This window comes from Numida meleagris, chromosome 7, assembly GCF_002078875.1.
Source record: "Numida meleagris isolate 19003 breed g44 Domestic line chromosome 7, NumMel1.0, whole genome shotgun sequence".
NCBI classification, from domain to species: domain Eukaryota; kingdom Metazoa; phylum Chordata; class Aves; order Galliformes; family Numididae; genus Numida; species Numida meleagris.
In genome coordinates this window covers 12,995,403-13,011,468 of record NC_034415.1, presented here as the reverse complement: position 1 = coordinate 13,011,468, position 16,066 = coordinate 12,995,403, and the positions used below count along the sequence as shown (strand labels likewise).

The 16,066-nt window shown below is 36.7% G+C and overlaps 1 protein-coding gene across 7 annotated transcripts in view; it reads left to right on the top strand.

Moving 5' to 3' along the window:
- The window catches only part of PTBP2 (polypyrimidine tract binding protein 2), a 46,854-nt gene that overhangs the window by 14,339 nt on the left and 16,449 nt on the right, over positions 1-16,066 (top strand). For 5 of the 7 annotated variants that reach the window (XM_021404527.1, XM_021404529.1, XM_021404528.1 and 2 more), the window contains 4 exons: positions 12,007-12,179; positions 12,602-12,745; positions 15,009-15,173; positions 15,246-15,356. In XM_021404527.1, the coding sequence (XP_021260202.1) occupies positions 12,007-12,179; positions 12,602-12,745; positions 15,009-15,173; positions 15,246-15,356 (593 nt within the window). Of the gene's footprint in view, positions 1-7,380; positions 7,482-12,006; positions 12,180-12,601; positions 12,746-15,008; positions 15,174-15,245; positions 15,357-16,066 lie in introns of all 7 variants that reach the window. The other 2 variants (XM_021404534.1, XM_021404532.1) reach the window with 2 other exon arrangements.

The following is a 16,066-nucleotide window of genomic DNA, read 5'->3' as shown; positions in this document are numbered from 1 at the left end:
TTACACATGTAGCTTCTGTGAGCCTGGGCATTACGGGAAGAATGCTGCCCCGTAATCCGTAACGTAGTATGGATTCAGGAAAAGAGAATTTGGTCACTTCTCATTTAGACTGCAAAAGCAGTAAGCTTCACTTTGCCTCTTCAGTCTGAGATGGCAGCGTTACTAAAATCTCAGTGTCCATGCAAAGAACGGGTTAGGTTGTTCTTTAATCACTACAGTGTTACTAGATAGGCTTTTAAGGATTTAGCACATAATAAAATGCCTTTCATTGCAGCTTGTGGTCCTGAAATTTGAACTTGCTTTGAGTTCCTTCTGAGAGCTCACCTCACAGTCTTGTTCTTTCTGTTTTTCTTTCCTCAGAGATATGGAGGCATTAGTTCATGGTATTAGTGTTGCTTGGGCTTCCCAAATAGTCGCTTAGTTGACAGCTTCAATGTGCTCTCTCTTTCTCTCCCTCTCTATGTATCCCCACCTGTATTTATTTGTTGAGCAGTACAGTATTAGTACCAGATTTACTACTAGATTAAAAGGAAAGTAAACAAAGATTAGGATTCAGGATTGTCAACTGTTTATGGGCATTTGGCCCAGTTCCATGACAAATGGGATGGGGGACCCACGGGCCCACGCCCCGGGAAAAGGGGAAAAGGGTAAGGAGATGGCCCTGAGAGCAAAGAACAGCGGCAACAATCTGAGGAGAAACAAACTAATTTACTAAATAAGATATCGGAATGCAAAACAACACACTATAATACAATATAATTACAATTTAAGCTGATAAATCCAATACAGAGAGAGAGAATGTCCCAAAATCAAGGTAGGCCTTATTCTACTACTGACGATAAGACGGCTGGAGAGCGAGGTGCTGCCAGGACGAGAGACGGGCGGAAAAAGGGACGAGGTCTTGTGATCTGCAAGTTTTTATCTTTTCCCTCCGGCTGGAAAATGGTAACAGAGGAGCAAAGTACCGTGGGGAAATGTAGTAGTTCTTCTCTTCTAAGAACCCGGTACATTCACTACATGATATTATGATGTGGAATACCAATAACCAAAAAATCATAAAACCATGGCAAGGATACAGTTTCATGATGCACTTAAGGTGCTGTGATGGCAACTGTTTCCAGAGTGGACATTCTCTTCCTCCATTCCTAGCACAAATGAGAAAAAAACAGACATGCCACCATGTTTCTGCCCTGCTCAATGCTGGAGTGTTCGTACTCTTGCAAGATAAGCTAATACAGCACTAAAGTGTTCTGCCAAGAAGAGCTGCTTTCCATTGGAGCAGCTTACCGATTGGTCATACAACTGTGCAATTGCTAGATCCTGTACGAAGTAGGGAAAAAGAGTCAGGTGGCAGAAGAGAAATATAATATATTTGTGATCATTTTAGAGTCCCTGGAATGCTTATTTATCTCCTCTGCTTTTCATGCTTTCTTCTATTTCTGAAACAGGTACATCTTCTCATTTCCATTTTCTTGATGTCCTCAGCAGTCCAAGATAATACTACTTCAGCAATTTACTTAAATGAGAAACAAGAATTAAAAGGAGTTTGAGTTTTGTGGGGGGGGGGACATCTGGATTTGGACATTGAGTATGGGGGTGGGGTGTCACTGTTAACAGGACAAGCTAGTTTTTTGTGAACATTTTGAAATTTTTTTATATATTTGTAGAGAAACTTTAAAATCAGGAAAGCTAAATAGAATTTCACTTAAAAAAGGAAAAAGTTAAAAGCTAAAGGGGAAAGAGAAGAACTATAGGTTTGGGTTTTCAGAAGAAAATTTACAGAAGCTTTTCTAAGAAGCCATAAAACTTGAAATTGAGTTTTTCTCATCAGAGAGTTGATTGGAAAAAATTGCTTTGATTCCATAATGTGGATGGAGGAGTTTGTGTTTAATGAATGCAAATTCTCCTACCCTCCATCTTGGTTTTGTTCCTCTCATTCCTTTTTTTTTTTTTATTTAGCACCAAGGAGACAGTTTCCAAACAAATTGATTCTCTGTTTTATAGAAGCAAGACCTCTTGGTAGGTCTCTAGGCATCCAGAACTGTAAATGGATTCTGAGAAAAGATCTCGTTATCAACCGGCAGTGGCCTGATATAAGGTCCTGTAGTATCTGTTGTTTGTAACAAATGTTCATACCTAACTAGGTACAGAGGAAAAGTAATGCAGGGAAGAAAAAAAAAAAAACACAACCACAAATGCAATATTTTAATTCAAGTCATTCCCTACAGAGGTATGTGGAAGGAGTCTTGCTTGGTTTGTGGAGGTTTGCATGTTTTGTTTTTAAGCAGTTTCTTGGCATCGTGTTCAAACTTCTGTTCTGCCTGCCTTTGTTAAATAGCATACAAAATCTGTGGAGTGGGTTAAATTAACATTTCAATATTATTCCTGTGTGCATGTGTTCTTGTATCTCTTGTTTATCAGGAACCTGGAAGGTACATTTTCCAGACTTGCACAGGTTTCTTTTACAATTTCAAATTACAGACGCAGAAATGACTGGGTCTGAAATGGAAACTGGTATGTTAATTTTCTGTACCTGTCTCCTGAAGCCAAATGAGTAGAAACATTCTTTATGTCCAAATTAATGTTTTCCTTTCGCTTCAATGCTGTTACGTTTTTTTCTGTAGGTTAATTTAAAACTTCTGTGAAAAGGATTTTTCAGATGTAGCCGAGCCATCGTAACTTTCCAGGGCCTATTAAGTAAATCTGTAGTCATTGCTTAAGCTCTTGGAAAAGGAAGCATTTCATAGAAACTGACCTACTCTGTAACTCTTTAAACTAATGCCTGCTTGGAGTTTGGTGTCATTTTATGGGACTTGTCCATTGTTTTATTGCAGTACGCAGAAACCAACTCTGGTTTAGTCATTAATGTTTTCAACACCAGATTGCGTGATCTTTTCTGAACGGATACTGTGCTATGAGCCTTGTTGGTAAAAGTATACAATCCAGAAAACAGCTGTGACCCGCACTGCTCTAACAGGCACTTACAAGAAAAACTTGTGAATTTTTCCCTGGTTTCTTTCGAAACCAATGCTGTAAAAATGTATCAAACTTCTTAAACAATTTGCCTTAAACCTGTTGCTGTTAAGCAGTGTTTTTAAAAACTCTTCTTTAAAAAAAAAAAAAGACCTATTCATGGAAGTTGATTATTTCTGTAGAATTATGAGCTATCTTTAATGGTTCTGTGTTTAGAGGTAAAGTTAAACGTGAGGTTCTTTAAAAATGATTGTCTTGCTCTTTTATAATAGTAATAGTCCCATGGGAATTTTCTTAATATTTAACTCTTTCAAATAGAATACTGTAGTTTAATGCTCTAAAGAGTACTCTCATGCTAATTCTTTCTTAAAGACATGAAAGTCATGCACCTTCTTTCTCCTTTGCAGAGTCCTATGTATGAATTCTTCTTTCATTTAAAAAAAAAAAAAAAAGCCTTGCAATACTGTTGGATAGACATTTATTTTGCATTTCAATAATTGTTGGATAAACATTTATTTGATTATTTGAACCACTGATAATTTGATAAACAGTATGAAATTAAGGAAAGTGTTAGCATATATCAGACTGTTGTCCGGAGAAATTGCTCAAAGTATGAATTGTGATTCTTAAACAATTTCTGAACAGCTTGGTCATCATTACCCATCTTCAAGGCTGTCGAGATAATAAAAAATACTTCCAACTTACCTTTGTGATTTACTGCAAGTTACTATCTTAAGTACTTTGTGTATCTTCAGTAAAATAACTACCTCAAAAGTAAGGCAGACTTGAATAGTTGAGCATGACCTTGTGTAATTTTCTTACTGCTTGCTTCTGACCCCTTGCATCTCCAGTTGATCACTTTTCTTACCCATGAGGAATTTCATTTACACATGTCTAGTTAAAATAAAAGATTTTTTATAATATAGAAGAGCTTTATGAGCAACACGGAAGAACATCATTCTGTAATCATCTGAGGGTAGAATATCATCTCTTACATCGTAGTTTGTTGCTAGGAAAAAGAGCTTGTAAGGTTCTATGTCAGCAAATATATATATATAGTTATATTTGACTTCACAGTTTATCATCAGCTGCCATAGATATGTTGAATTTGCGGAACCACAGGCCTTGCACTCTGCTGTCCATGTCCATCCTTATTTTGTATCATAATCATCTCCCATATCCTTGAAGAGCATAAATAACCTTCTTGTAAGAACTGTGAATTTGTTTTTTCATGTTCATACATTGCAGCCAACCACTCGAAGAACAGTTTAGGTAAACTGGAGTACAGTTTGATAGTAGGATTCTGAGAAACAAGAGCTGACTCCAGGATATAAAAAGAATTTCTTCTTGACACTAGACTCTATTCTTCAACTTCTAAGAGAATCAAGTCCCTTTTTCTGAAGAACTACAAAGGTTATTTCCTTTATGAGGGGTTACTTTTATGCCAAACTTCTTGTGAGACTTCTTTCTTTCAGGTGAAGGACTACTCAATGGAAGTTCTAGGAACAGCTGTGTATATGAAGGTGCTCATGCCATGAACTGTATTGCTGAAATCCACAAAAGAATAGAATTCTAAAAGGATATAGATAAAAAGTGAAAGTTGGGGAAAGATTTTTGAAAGTTATCTTATCAAAGACAAAAGTTTGATGAAGAAAAGTGTATTTTTTTAGTAGAGCTACTATCACTTTTAATTAATTATGTTTATGCATTTTAACTCAATTAGTAAAAACATTTCAAAAATCATTTTGTAACAGAGCACACCGAGAGCTTTAAATTATATTACTAATGTTTGTCTCATATTTTACTTCATTAGCAGGGAAGGTTAGCAGTGACTTTGTTAAGTAATTCATTGTATTAACAGAATACGTAGCACGAAGGCATGCAAGATAATAATGTTTTCAGTGCACTATTTAACTAACAATATAAACACAGACATTCTGGTTTTGATATGCATTAAGTGAAGTTGGTTTTTAGTTAATGCTAATGATGCCTAAGCATAGGTAATCTACTTCTGAATTTTCAAATTGATTACAGTTGATAAAATCGTTTATGATTGGAAATACCACTAAGATCATCTAGTCCAGCCATCAACCTAGTAAGACTTGTGTTCCAGACCCTTTACCAGCTTTGTTGCCCTTCTTTGGATAAGCTCTGGGGCCCCAAAGACTTTCTTGGAGTGAGGGACCTGAAACTGAACACTGTACTTGTGTAGTCTCACCGGTGCTGAATGCGGAGGGACGATCACCTCCCTGGTCCTGCTGACTGCACTGTTTCAGGTACAAGCCAGGATGCCGTTGGCCTTCTTGGCCACCTTGGCACACAACTGGCTCATGTTCAGCTGGGCTGTTAACTAATATTCCTGTTAGTAGTTGGAAAGATTTTAAGTACACCACATGATTGAAAAGTATCATAACAGACTTAAAATTTACATAGGTCACTCTGAAAGTAATGCCTCCTATTTATTTCCATGGAAACTACAAAAGGAACAGAGAGCACAATAACGCTATTTGATAGAGCAAATTCTGAGGTGCAAAGCACTTTTTTTCATCATAGTCACCACCATTAGCTATGAATTCTCTGCAGTGGAGAACAAGAGCCTGCATGCTGCACTTGTAAAAATCTGCACCAGTGGTGTTGAACCATTGTCACCGTCGCCACTGCTGAAAAGCACCACTGACCACCTCACTGTGCTGACATCCACTGTTTGGTCTCCATAAGTATTCAGCAAGCGTTAAGGAATGTCAGTGGATGCCAGTTTCTTCTTGCTTGGAGGATTTCAGTAGCACACATGCACATTTCTGTGGTGGATGCAGTTTTGTAAGAGTGCCTCTCTGCTGCCATCTGTCACGCAGCAACAAAATGTACTGGAATATTGGTTGGATGATTTAACCTCTACTGCCATATCACCAACATACTACAGGAGGAGGCATTACTTTTGGAGCAGACTCAGGTGGGCACTTGCTTGTGGACAACGTATATTTTAATGCTCAGAATGTTTGAACATCTTATCTTACCGTAAATTAAGAAACTTTAGGAGGTAAGCGACAAAGGAAAAAAAACACTGACAACCAACTGAAACCACGTCTCTGGATGGGAAAGAGAGAATACAGCTATTATAATTAATTTAGTTAATTTCTGTCAACATCTCTATGCCATAATTTGTTCTTATTTCATTTCAATTAAATTGCACTCTAGCCATAGTATTTTTACATTTCTTAAGGGCCGGAGTGATTGACATTTGTTTTGGACTGTCCTGTGCAACTTTGAACAGCCAGTGTACCACACTGTAACTGTATTATAGTTAGAAAACATAATCAGTGGGTTTTGAAATGGCAGCAGACTGGATGCAAATGTGCTTGTTCTAGTCCTTAATTAAAAGCAGTATAGTTAATCTTTTATCTGCCTAACCGTGGTTATTTATTTGAACTCATATTGCTGACGGGCAATATTCTTTGTAGTTACGATTAGTTTCATTACAATTTGGTCAGGATTTTCCTTTGCCTTGTGGCCTGTATCTGGAGTAAGACTCTGCCTGATATTACTGATGGGATGCTTCAGTTACAGGTAAGACTTATGCAATGTAGTAGTGGCCTAGCAGGACAAGGATAATGAGAGATAACACACTTTTAAGTGTGAAATCTTGAAGAATGTGCTCCTCTCTTCCCAGAGATCCTCAAAACAACAAAAGCCAAACAGATTTGGTGTAGAGCATGTAACCTGCAATTACAGAATTAAAAAATGCAAGCTTTTCAGAACTTCTTATTTTCATGGTTTTTATTTTTTTATGCATTATCTGCTTTTTTTGTTATTTCAAGCATTCTGAATTCCAGATTTTATCTTTAGCTTGAATTCTGAAATACCTGTATGAAAAATAATAATCTGATCTTTCATATTTTGGGAGCCTGTTGATGCTTGCAGCAAGTCTCTCATTTGATCCTACCGAAGATCCTCTCTTCCTGTCTTGTATCATGCATATCAGGCCGGATACATACACTTAGGAAAACCTCAGAAACAGAGCTGCAGAGTCTCTTTGTGTTACAACCTTTCCATTTTTGGTTTTCATTCTTTGTTATATACAGGTGATTGTTTTCAGTAATCACTGTGATATTTAATCTTTGTCTTGTCAGAATCCACAATTTTAAACTAAATATTTTCATAATTCCATTGCCTTCTTTTAGTCAAGTATTACCTGTGTGGATATATGCTGTGTGGATATACGATGCTACTTGTTAATAACATTGAATTTCATATATTCAACCTAGGTGAAACAAATATTGTTGACGTTAGCAGCAACTATGAATAAATCTATTAGTAAGGATCCTGCCTTTACTATATGAAGTGATTGTATTGAAGGATGAAGTAAGTGGTTCATGAAAGCAGGAATGCTTAAATTTCTTTCTTTTGTAGTTGGTTGTTGGAGTGTGCTGGCGATTGTGATATAGAGTAACTTACGCAGAAATCATGTTTAACAATTGTTTCTACTATTGGAGGCATAAAAGGATTTATAGGTAACCTTTCTTTCCTCCTTAAGTCCAAGTCATAATGAGTTAAAACTTATTGTAAATATTTGCCCTTAGCCGTAACATTTCTGTATTGGGAGATATTGTGAATGCGAGAGGAGGAACCCTTGAGAAAAATGAATGAGGAGGAAAAGAATATTTACTGCAGTAGCTCTTTATTTCTAGAGTAAATATTCATTGCAGTTATTGTTATAGACAATTACACATGTGAAATACGGGGTTCATATATTTTCAAGGTAAAAACGTGTGTATATTTTTCAGTTATTGTACTTTGGCTTCAGAACATTTTGGGTTGTATTTATGTATATCTGTGGGGGAGGGGGGAGGAAGTGTGCGAAGTAAAATTACTTACTATGAAATGTTACTAAATTATGTTTTCAAAATTAGTTCTTAGCAGGAGATGTTATTTGTTATTGTATAGGAGTTATGTTGAACTTTAGAATCTGTTTTTCTGTACGAACTACCTGCGAACATTGAATCTTTATAACTTGAATGATTGAGTGCCATGAACTTAACTTGTGTACCTTAAGCTTCATTTTGCTACTCATATATATAGATTTTTATTTCTGTTTTAATAAAACAGGAGTTTCTAACTACAAATGTCGGAGAATGCAGATTGCTTAGATAATGCCCGTTCATAGACTTTGTCAGCTCTTATGCCTTCAGTTTCCGTGACTTGGTTTTCTGTGCAATAAGGATGTGGCTTATGTGTCAATTATGTTGAGACTGCAGGATCCTACTTAGATTGGAGCAGAATGCTTTCGAATGCTGTTTGTAGAGACAAGATTTTGCTTAGAATTAGCCAACTGATGTCACATAGAAACTTGATTTTTCTTTCTCTCTTTGCTGGCGAACCAAAGAGGGCTTTGCATCAGTGCAGTGACTATTACAGAACAGATCTTTTTTTTTTTTTTGGTGGAATAGCTTCTTGCCAGTAAGCTTCCACTTTAATAGCAGTTCCTTGTTAGTAGTTATTAGCTGGCTTTTGAAATTTCCCCTTCCCATTTTTCTGCAATTTTGCCTTTTTTCCAGAAGCATCTTTCAGATTGTCTTGTGTCAGAAAACAGACTATATGAATAATGTTCTTCCTAGTTCTTGGGGTTTTTTTGCTAGGGAATGAAGTTGGTGCTTTAACAGTAGCTTACTTTTCAGTAGCTCTCAACAATTTGCATTTCCATGTTTTAAATACTGGTTTTCTGTTCCCAAGCGTAGTTTAAAGATGTCTCCAACTGAGAAGCATTGCTTGAAATGGTACATAAGAGACTGTATAAAGTTAGGGAGAGATGCTTTGTATAGTGCCAGAAACTTTACTGTTTGTCCTAAAAGATCATTTCATTTTTTTGATAAATGTTTTGAAAATTCATGTCTATGTACATGCATGTTTAGCATATGAGAGTTTGTTACTGCCCTTGTTGAAGTAGTAACTTTGTGTTAAGCTATACTGGCTGGATAATTGAAGATTTTAAAAAAGACATTCTTTTCTGTGTTTAAGATAAGCAATGATAACTAATTTGTTTTTATTTTTTCCATCTTCTATCCAATGTTAAATGTTTTGGGGTAAATTCTGTTGACTTCATTTTGTGAATATTATCAGTTTAGCTTTCAGTGTCTAAAGTATGCTCCTGCCAGTAGGAAATCAACAGCTCTGTCAGGCTTACTTGCATTTATGCAGCACTGTTGCCAGAGGACTTCAAGTGGCTACCCACGTTTTGTCTTGCATTCTTCAGTGCATTATCCTGTATATTTTTGTGTGTATTATTTTCCCTATATTTATCTACCTTTTATCTTCTGAAAATGAATATTTATTCCCTAAAACTCCACACACATGAAGCCAAGCAATAGTCTTGACATGTGACAGCAGAGTAAAACAAAATGTATCTTATTGTATTCATCCTCTCCTAGCAGCGTCTGTTGGATACTACCCCCTGAATTCTGACCAGTTTGAATTTTTTTGTTGTTTTCTAGAACAAATAGAAAAAGGCTTAGAAAATCTTCAGTGCAAGAACCTGGAAAGCAGAAACATTCAACTAGAATGGGAAGTTTAGCTGTTAGGAAAAGATACAAGGGAATGATGGAAATAATTTGCAATGTATAGTTTTTTTTTTTCCTATCACTTCCAGTAGTGAAAATACAGGGAATGACCGTATTTACTGAAAATGGAAACTGTTCATAGCTTTAGTCAGAGAACTGGAGTTTGCTTGTTTTGTTAGAAGCGTTGAAAAGTTAGTGAAATATGTTACTTGGTCTGGCTGTTTGGATCCAGAGCTGAAACGTGGGTATTCCTGACTTCTAAAAAACGAATTGATTCCGTTCTGTGTTTTTAATATTGACTGAGTTGTCGTGGTGTAGGCAAACTGAGTTAAGAGCTTAAATTCTTAATTTTAATTTAGGCATACTCTTAGCATAACTTACTGTTCTCAATTCAGTTGTATATGAATGAAATATTTTTATGCAAGCGATCAGCTAGGTCTGAATAATTTTCCTGGGCACAAATTCTAAACTATATTCTGTAGTTACAGCTGAGTGATAATTGAAAACTTCTTTATTCTCTTCCCTCTGGAAATCACAGCCATCGGCTTTCTTACGAAGGCGAGGCTTTTGGAGGATTTAACATAAATGCTTGCTATTGATTTTTCCCTCTTCCCCTTATTTCTTCTAATTTTTTTAGTTAGTAAATAAAGTTAGTCTTGTTCATAAATTTATTCTTAATATCCTCACTGACCCTTGAATTTGAACCCTAATAATTAGATGTATTTTTCTTCTAGTCATAGGGTTGTTTTTCTTAATTTGTTTTTTTTTGGAAGAGTAGGTAGATATTGAGCAGCTTTTCAGAGATGAAATGAAAGGTTGAATATCTCACTGCATGTTTTATGACCAGAAATACAAAAAAGGAAGCCTTAACGCTTGTTTTTCTCATATCTAAATGCATTCTGATTTTCAACATTAATTCATTAATATCCGTGTATCTTAAGACAATGTTGTGCTTTAGCTTTTAATTCCTTCTGATGTTACTTCAGTGGCATATTTATAGGCAATAGTTTTATTACCATTTTGCTGAAGTAAATATTTCCTAGCGTACTTTTCAAAGCAGAACTTTTTCCATCCAGCTAGCTCTTTATTTCATACATTTCTGCTTGAGTTCTTTTGTCTTGAATTTTATTGGAATTCTGTACATTCAAAACTCTCCTGGTGCTTTGTACAATGTTGATTTTTCCTTGTTCTAGTAGGAGTACTTGTTTTGCTCTGCCCTCCCTGTTAACTGCATTGTGTCATTAGCTGATCTTCCTATGAGTGAGCCCATGGTTCATAATGGTTCTTATCATCAATGACTTTTCTTGTTTTTGAATCAGTAAATTTGCTTTGCAACTTTTCTACTTTGTGCCTGGTGCTAGTAGCATTTCAAGTTACTTTATTCCATTGTCATCTTTCTCCATTCAGGATAAAAACGAAAAACAGAACTGGTTTACGTCTAAGTTTTTTTTTAACATACTTTATAGTTCTTATGCAAGCCCTTCTGAGTCTTAAGTAGCATTGTTACACAACATTACATGATATGTCACAGAAAATGAGATGGAAAAAATTTTACTGTGATTTTCATCTTGATTAGAAAATGAGCTATCAGAAATGGCTGTTGGGGTACTGTTGAACAGTCCGCCTTTCAAGAATTGTAGAATCATTAAGATTGGAAAAGATCATCTAGTCCAACCATCAGTCCATCACCACCATGCTCACTAAGCCAGGTCCCTCAGTGCCACATCTACCTTTTTTGTGAAAGCCTCCAGGGGTGATGACTCCACCTCCTCCCTGGGCAGCCTTTTCCAATAGCTCACCACTCTTTTGGAGCAGAAATTTTTCCTAAAATCCAGCCTGAACTTCCACTGCCGCAACTTAAGGTCATTGCCTCTCATCCTGTTGCTAGTTACCTGGGAAAAGAGGCCTACCCCCAACTTTCCACAACCTCCTTTCTGGTAGTTTTTAGAGAGTGTAAAGTCTGCCCTGAGTCTCCTGTTCTCCAGATGAGACAATTCCAGTACCCTCAGCTGTTCCTAGTAAGACTTGTGTTCCAGACCCTTTACCAGCTTTGTTGCCCTTCTTTGGATAAGCTCTGGGGCCCCAAAGACTTTCTTGGAGTGAGGGACCTGAAACTGAACACAGTACTTGTATAGTCTCACCGGTACTGAATGCGGAGGGACGATCACCTCCCTGGTCCTGCTGACTGCACTGTTTCAGGTACAAGCCAGGATGCCGTTGGCCTTCTTGGCCACCTTGGCACGCAGCTGGCTCATGTTCAGCTGGCTGTCAGCTAACACTGCCAGATCCTTTTCCTCTGTGCACATGACAAATTTTTTTCATGTTCTTCTAGTTGCCTCTTCAGAATTTGTTCTAGACACTTGCATTTTCTTTTAGATCAGAGAGTGGTTCTTCTAAAAATTATGTTTATAATGAAAGCATTTCTAAATAGGACGCTAACAATGGTGGTAAACTCTTCAAATAGTCTTAATATGTCTTTCAGCTAATGGTAATGACAACAAGAAATTCAAAAGTGAAGATAAAATGGATGGGGCTCCTTCTCGCGTTCTTCATATCAGAAAACTGCCTGGGGAAGTGACAGAAACAGAAGTTATTGCTCTAGGCTTACCTTTTGGTAAGGTAACCAACATCCTGATGCTGAAAGGGAAAAATCAGGTAATTTGTTGCTGCTTTTTTTTTTTCCTCATTTCAAAATGTGCTGTTAAAATACTATTGAAGTAAGTCATGCAACGGTAAGTATTAATGAGGAAAGAAGGGGGGGGGGAAAACCTTTGTTTCTTTCTTTAAATCAACTTATGCTTTCTTGTAAATTCTGTTTGGGAGCATGGATTGGTTAGCAGCTAAATAAAGTAGAAAGTAAGATAAATGCTGTAAGATAAATACTCAGTCCTACATTTCTTCAGACGAATTTTTGGAGATGAAGTAGCTTGGCAAATAAAGTTGGTAATTGGAGAATGACATCTTCTAAAGATTGATGTTTGGCAAAATGTGTTCTCAAACCTCTGAAGTCTTCTTTCTTGTGCTTCTAATACAGAGGTTACCTACCTGAAATTTACCCGTTTAACTTGGTATTACAGGCTTTTTTAGAACTTGCAACAGAAGAAGCAGCTATCACTATGGTTAATTACTATTCAGCTGTGACGCCTCATCTTCGTAACCAACCGATCTACATCCAGTATTCCAATCATAAAGAACTGAAGACTGATAACACACTGAACCAGGTATATTTGCTGTTACATGGTATTAGAAATGTAGAGAGTAGGGTATGTGACATACATACCGTGTGAATCAAGAATACCTGTTATTCTACTTTGGTCCACATTCGATCACTACTGTAGTTTTACCAATAGTTGTTCAGTTTTGGTAGTGAAGATTTGCTTTCTCTGTGATCCTACAATTAGGATGAATTTATTTAGTGTAAAAAGAAAGATTGTGAAGATGTTTTGACTTGAAAATTTTTCATAAAGTAAGTTTACATCTTAGTTTAGAAAAACTGTAGGATGAGAAAATTAACTTTTTAATTCTGATACCTGAGATTCTAATATCTCTTTAAATTTCCCTAGTGATAATGACTAATGCAAATGCCTATGTTTCAGTGCTTTGAATGATTACTCTGGTAGCACTGGTGAGCTCTTATCCTGTGATCTGCTGTTCCTGAAAAAGAACACATCAGTGCTCAGTGCAGAGATAAACGTGCATGTTAACAGAAAGAAAAAATGTTTAGTTTTTTCCTCTGCGGAACCTATTTTAAAAGAAAGATAGGTGCATATACCAGTTTCTAGTACAGAAATTTTGGGTTTTTTTCTAACAGGAAACTAGCAAAAATAATGTCTTTGCAAAATAAGTTTTCCTAATGTGATGACCATTTCTTATAAAGAGAAAAAAACATTAACTTACCGCAAGTCAAATGATTATTTTAAGATTGATTTCTTATAAATAGCCACTTTTGAAGATGAATATACAACTCTTAAGTGTGATTTTGAACTTTAAAAAAAAATGCTCATTGTTGTATTCATTTTATACATTATCCTTATTTGAGAATGTGAAGTTATGCACATTTCTTCACTCCGTCATGTGTTTACACTAACTTCAGTGCAATGAAGTATGATGTGTAAGCATACAAGAATAGTGCTGTCAAGGGTTGTATGTTAAAAGTAGCTTCACAAGTTTTTGTTCTGTAGGTTGCACAATTCAAAATTTTCCAATCACTTAAAGACATGAATTTTAATTGGTGTGCTTCTTCTGTGCTCACAGAAGGAGTAGGAAATAATTATGTAACTCAGCCAAATATCTGAACAGCTTGAAATTTGTGTTTTTCATGCATTAGGAGGAGAAAGAATGTGTTTTTATCAAAAAGCATTTTTATAGTATTACAGTAATTAATGTTAAATACAGAGTTAAATTTCGTTTTCTCTGTTCATCAGGTCTTTTAATTTTTTTAATCCTAACTTGTTGATTCATTTCAGTTTGAAGAGCATCATGTAAGTTGTGAGACATGAAATTATGTGGTAGCTCTGATACCTCTGAAATAATGCATTATGCTTTATGAGGTCTCCTCAGAGCCTTCTCTTCTCCAAACTAAACAAGTCCAGTTCCCTCAACCTTTCCTTGTAGGAGAGGTGCTCCAGCCCTCTCATCATTTTGGTGGCCCTCCTCTGAACTCATTCCAAGAGCTCCATGTCTTTCTTGTGCTGACAGCCCCAGGCCTGGACACAGTACTTCAGATGGGGCCTCACAAGAGCCGAGTAGAGGGGGACCACCACCTCCCTCTCCCTGCTGACCACTCCTCTTTTAATGCGGCCTAGAATATAGTTGGCCTTCCAGGCTGCCAGTGCGCACTGCTGGCTCTTGTCCAGCTTCTCGTCCATCAGGACCCCCAAGTCTTCTGCAGGGCTGCTCTTGAGGAGTTCTTCCCCCAGGTTGTATAAATACCTGGGATTGCCCCAACCCAAGTGCAGCACCTTGCATTTGGCCTTGTTAAACCTCATTAGGTTCTCTTGGGCGCACTTCTCCAGCCTGTCCAGGTCCATCTGGATGGCTTCCCTTCCTTCCAGTGTATCGACTGCACTGCTCAGCTTGGTGTCATCTGCAAACTTGCTGAGGGTGCACTCGATTCCATCGTCTACGTCATTGATAAAGATGTTGAAGAGCACTGGTCCCAGGACTGAGCCTTGGGGGACAACCTCTTGTGACCAGCCTCCACCCTGACATACAACCAGCCAACCAGTTCTTAATCCACCAAACAGTCCATCCTTCAATCATACTTCAATAATAGTAGAACAATAAGCTGGCTACTAGAAGATTGATATTTGTGCCATTTGAAGGCTTAATTGATGTATACATTTTTATTTCTCGTGGAGTTGGACTGCGTTACACTTATATTCTGCCTGATTTTTTTTCTGAATAATCATGTGACTACTTCTAATTAATTTCTAGCTATTGTCTTGAGAGAGTAAGTAAAATCTTTGTAATTTTCTTTTCAAGCGGGCCCAAGCTGTTCTTCAGGCAGTGACAGCTGTGCAGGCAACAAATGCTCCCATAAGTGGGACCACTGTTAGTGAGAGTGCAGTTACTCCAGCTCAAAGTCCGGTGCTTAGAATAATTATTGACAACATGTACTATCCTGTAACCCTCGATGTTCTTCATCAGGTAAGACAAATCTCATTTTAATTTGACCTTCTAATTAGCAGGAACACGTGTATAAAACTTTGTTTTTGACAGATATTCTCTAAATTTGGTGCTGTATTGAAGATAATCACATTCACAAAGAATAACCAGTTTCAAGCTTTACTCCAGTATGGCGATCCAGTGAATGCTCAGCAAGCAAAACTAGTAAGTATAGTTTTCTTTTAAAACTAGATATGTTTATGTGCTCTAGACATTTGTACAATGTTAACAGAATGCTGACTACTGTAGTTGTCATATTCTTTCACCTTTTTGAGGATTTCTTTAAAATAAAAAATAATTGGGAGTTTTATATAATTCTGACAAAGATCAACATCATGTCACCAGGACCAGACATTTTGAATTAAATGATAGAGATATGTCTACATCCATGGCAACAAGAAAAGTGAACCAAAGGCAAAGACTAGATTTTATATGAATATATTTTATATGTATATGTAATAATGTATATTTCTATTCTATATTTTTTCAAGGGTTAAATAGAATTAATTTATATTCTTTAACATTCACATGCAGTCTGGAATTTTGGAAGGCTGGTTAAAATTGGTGTGCTGGTTAAGTGTTGCTTGGCAGCATAGAAAGAGCTTATTACCCAGAGGTGACAGAATAGCTGAGAATATAATGTAAAAGTGAAAAGCTCATGCCTTAGATGAAGTTGGTAAAGAGTATCTGGTAGTAGAGGAAAGAAAAAACAGGCTTCGGTTTCTGCAGTGCTTTTTAAAGAATGATGACTCTATTGAGATAAAAACCGTCATTAAAAAGTGGAGGATTGTTATTTTCATTCTTGTCACCATATGAAGTAATGGACATTGATTAAAAGAGTATGAGGCAGCCAAGACAGGGAATCACAAAAAATA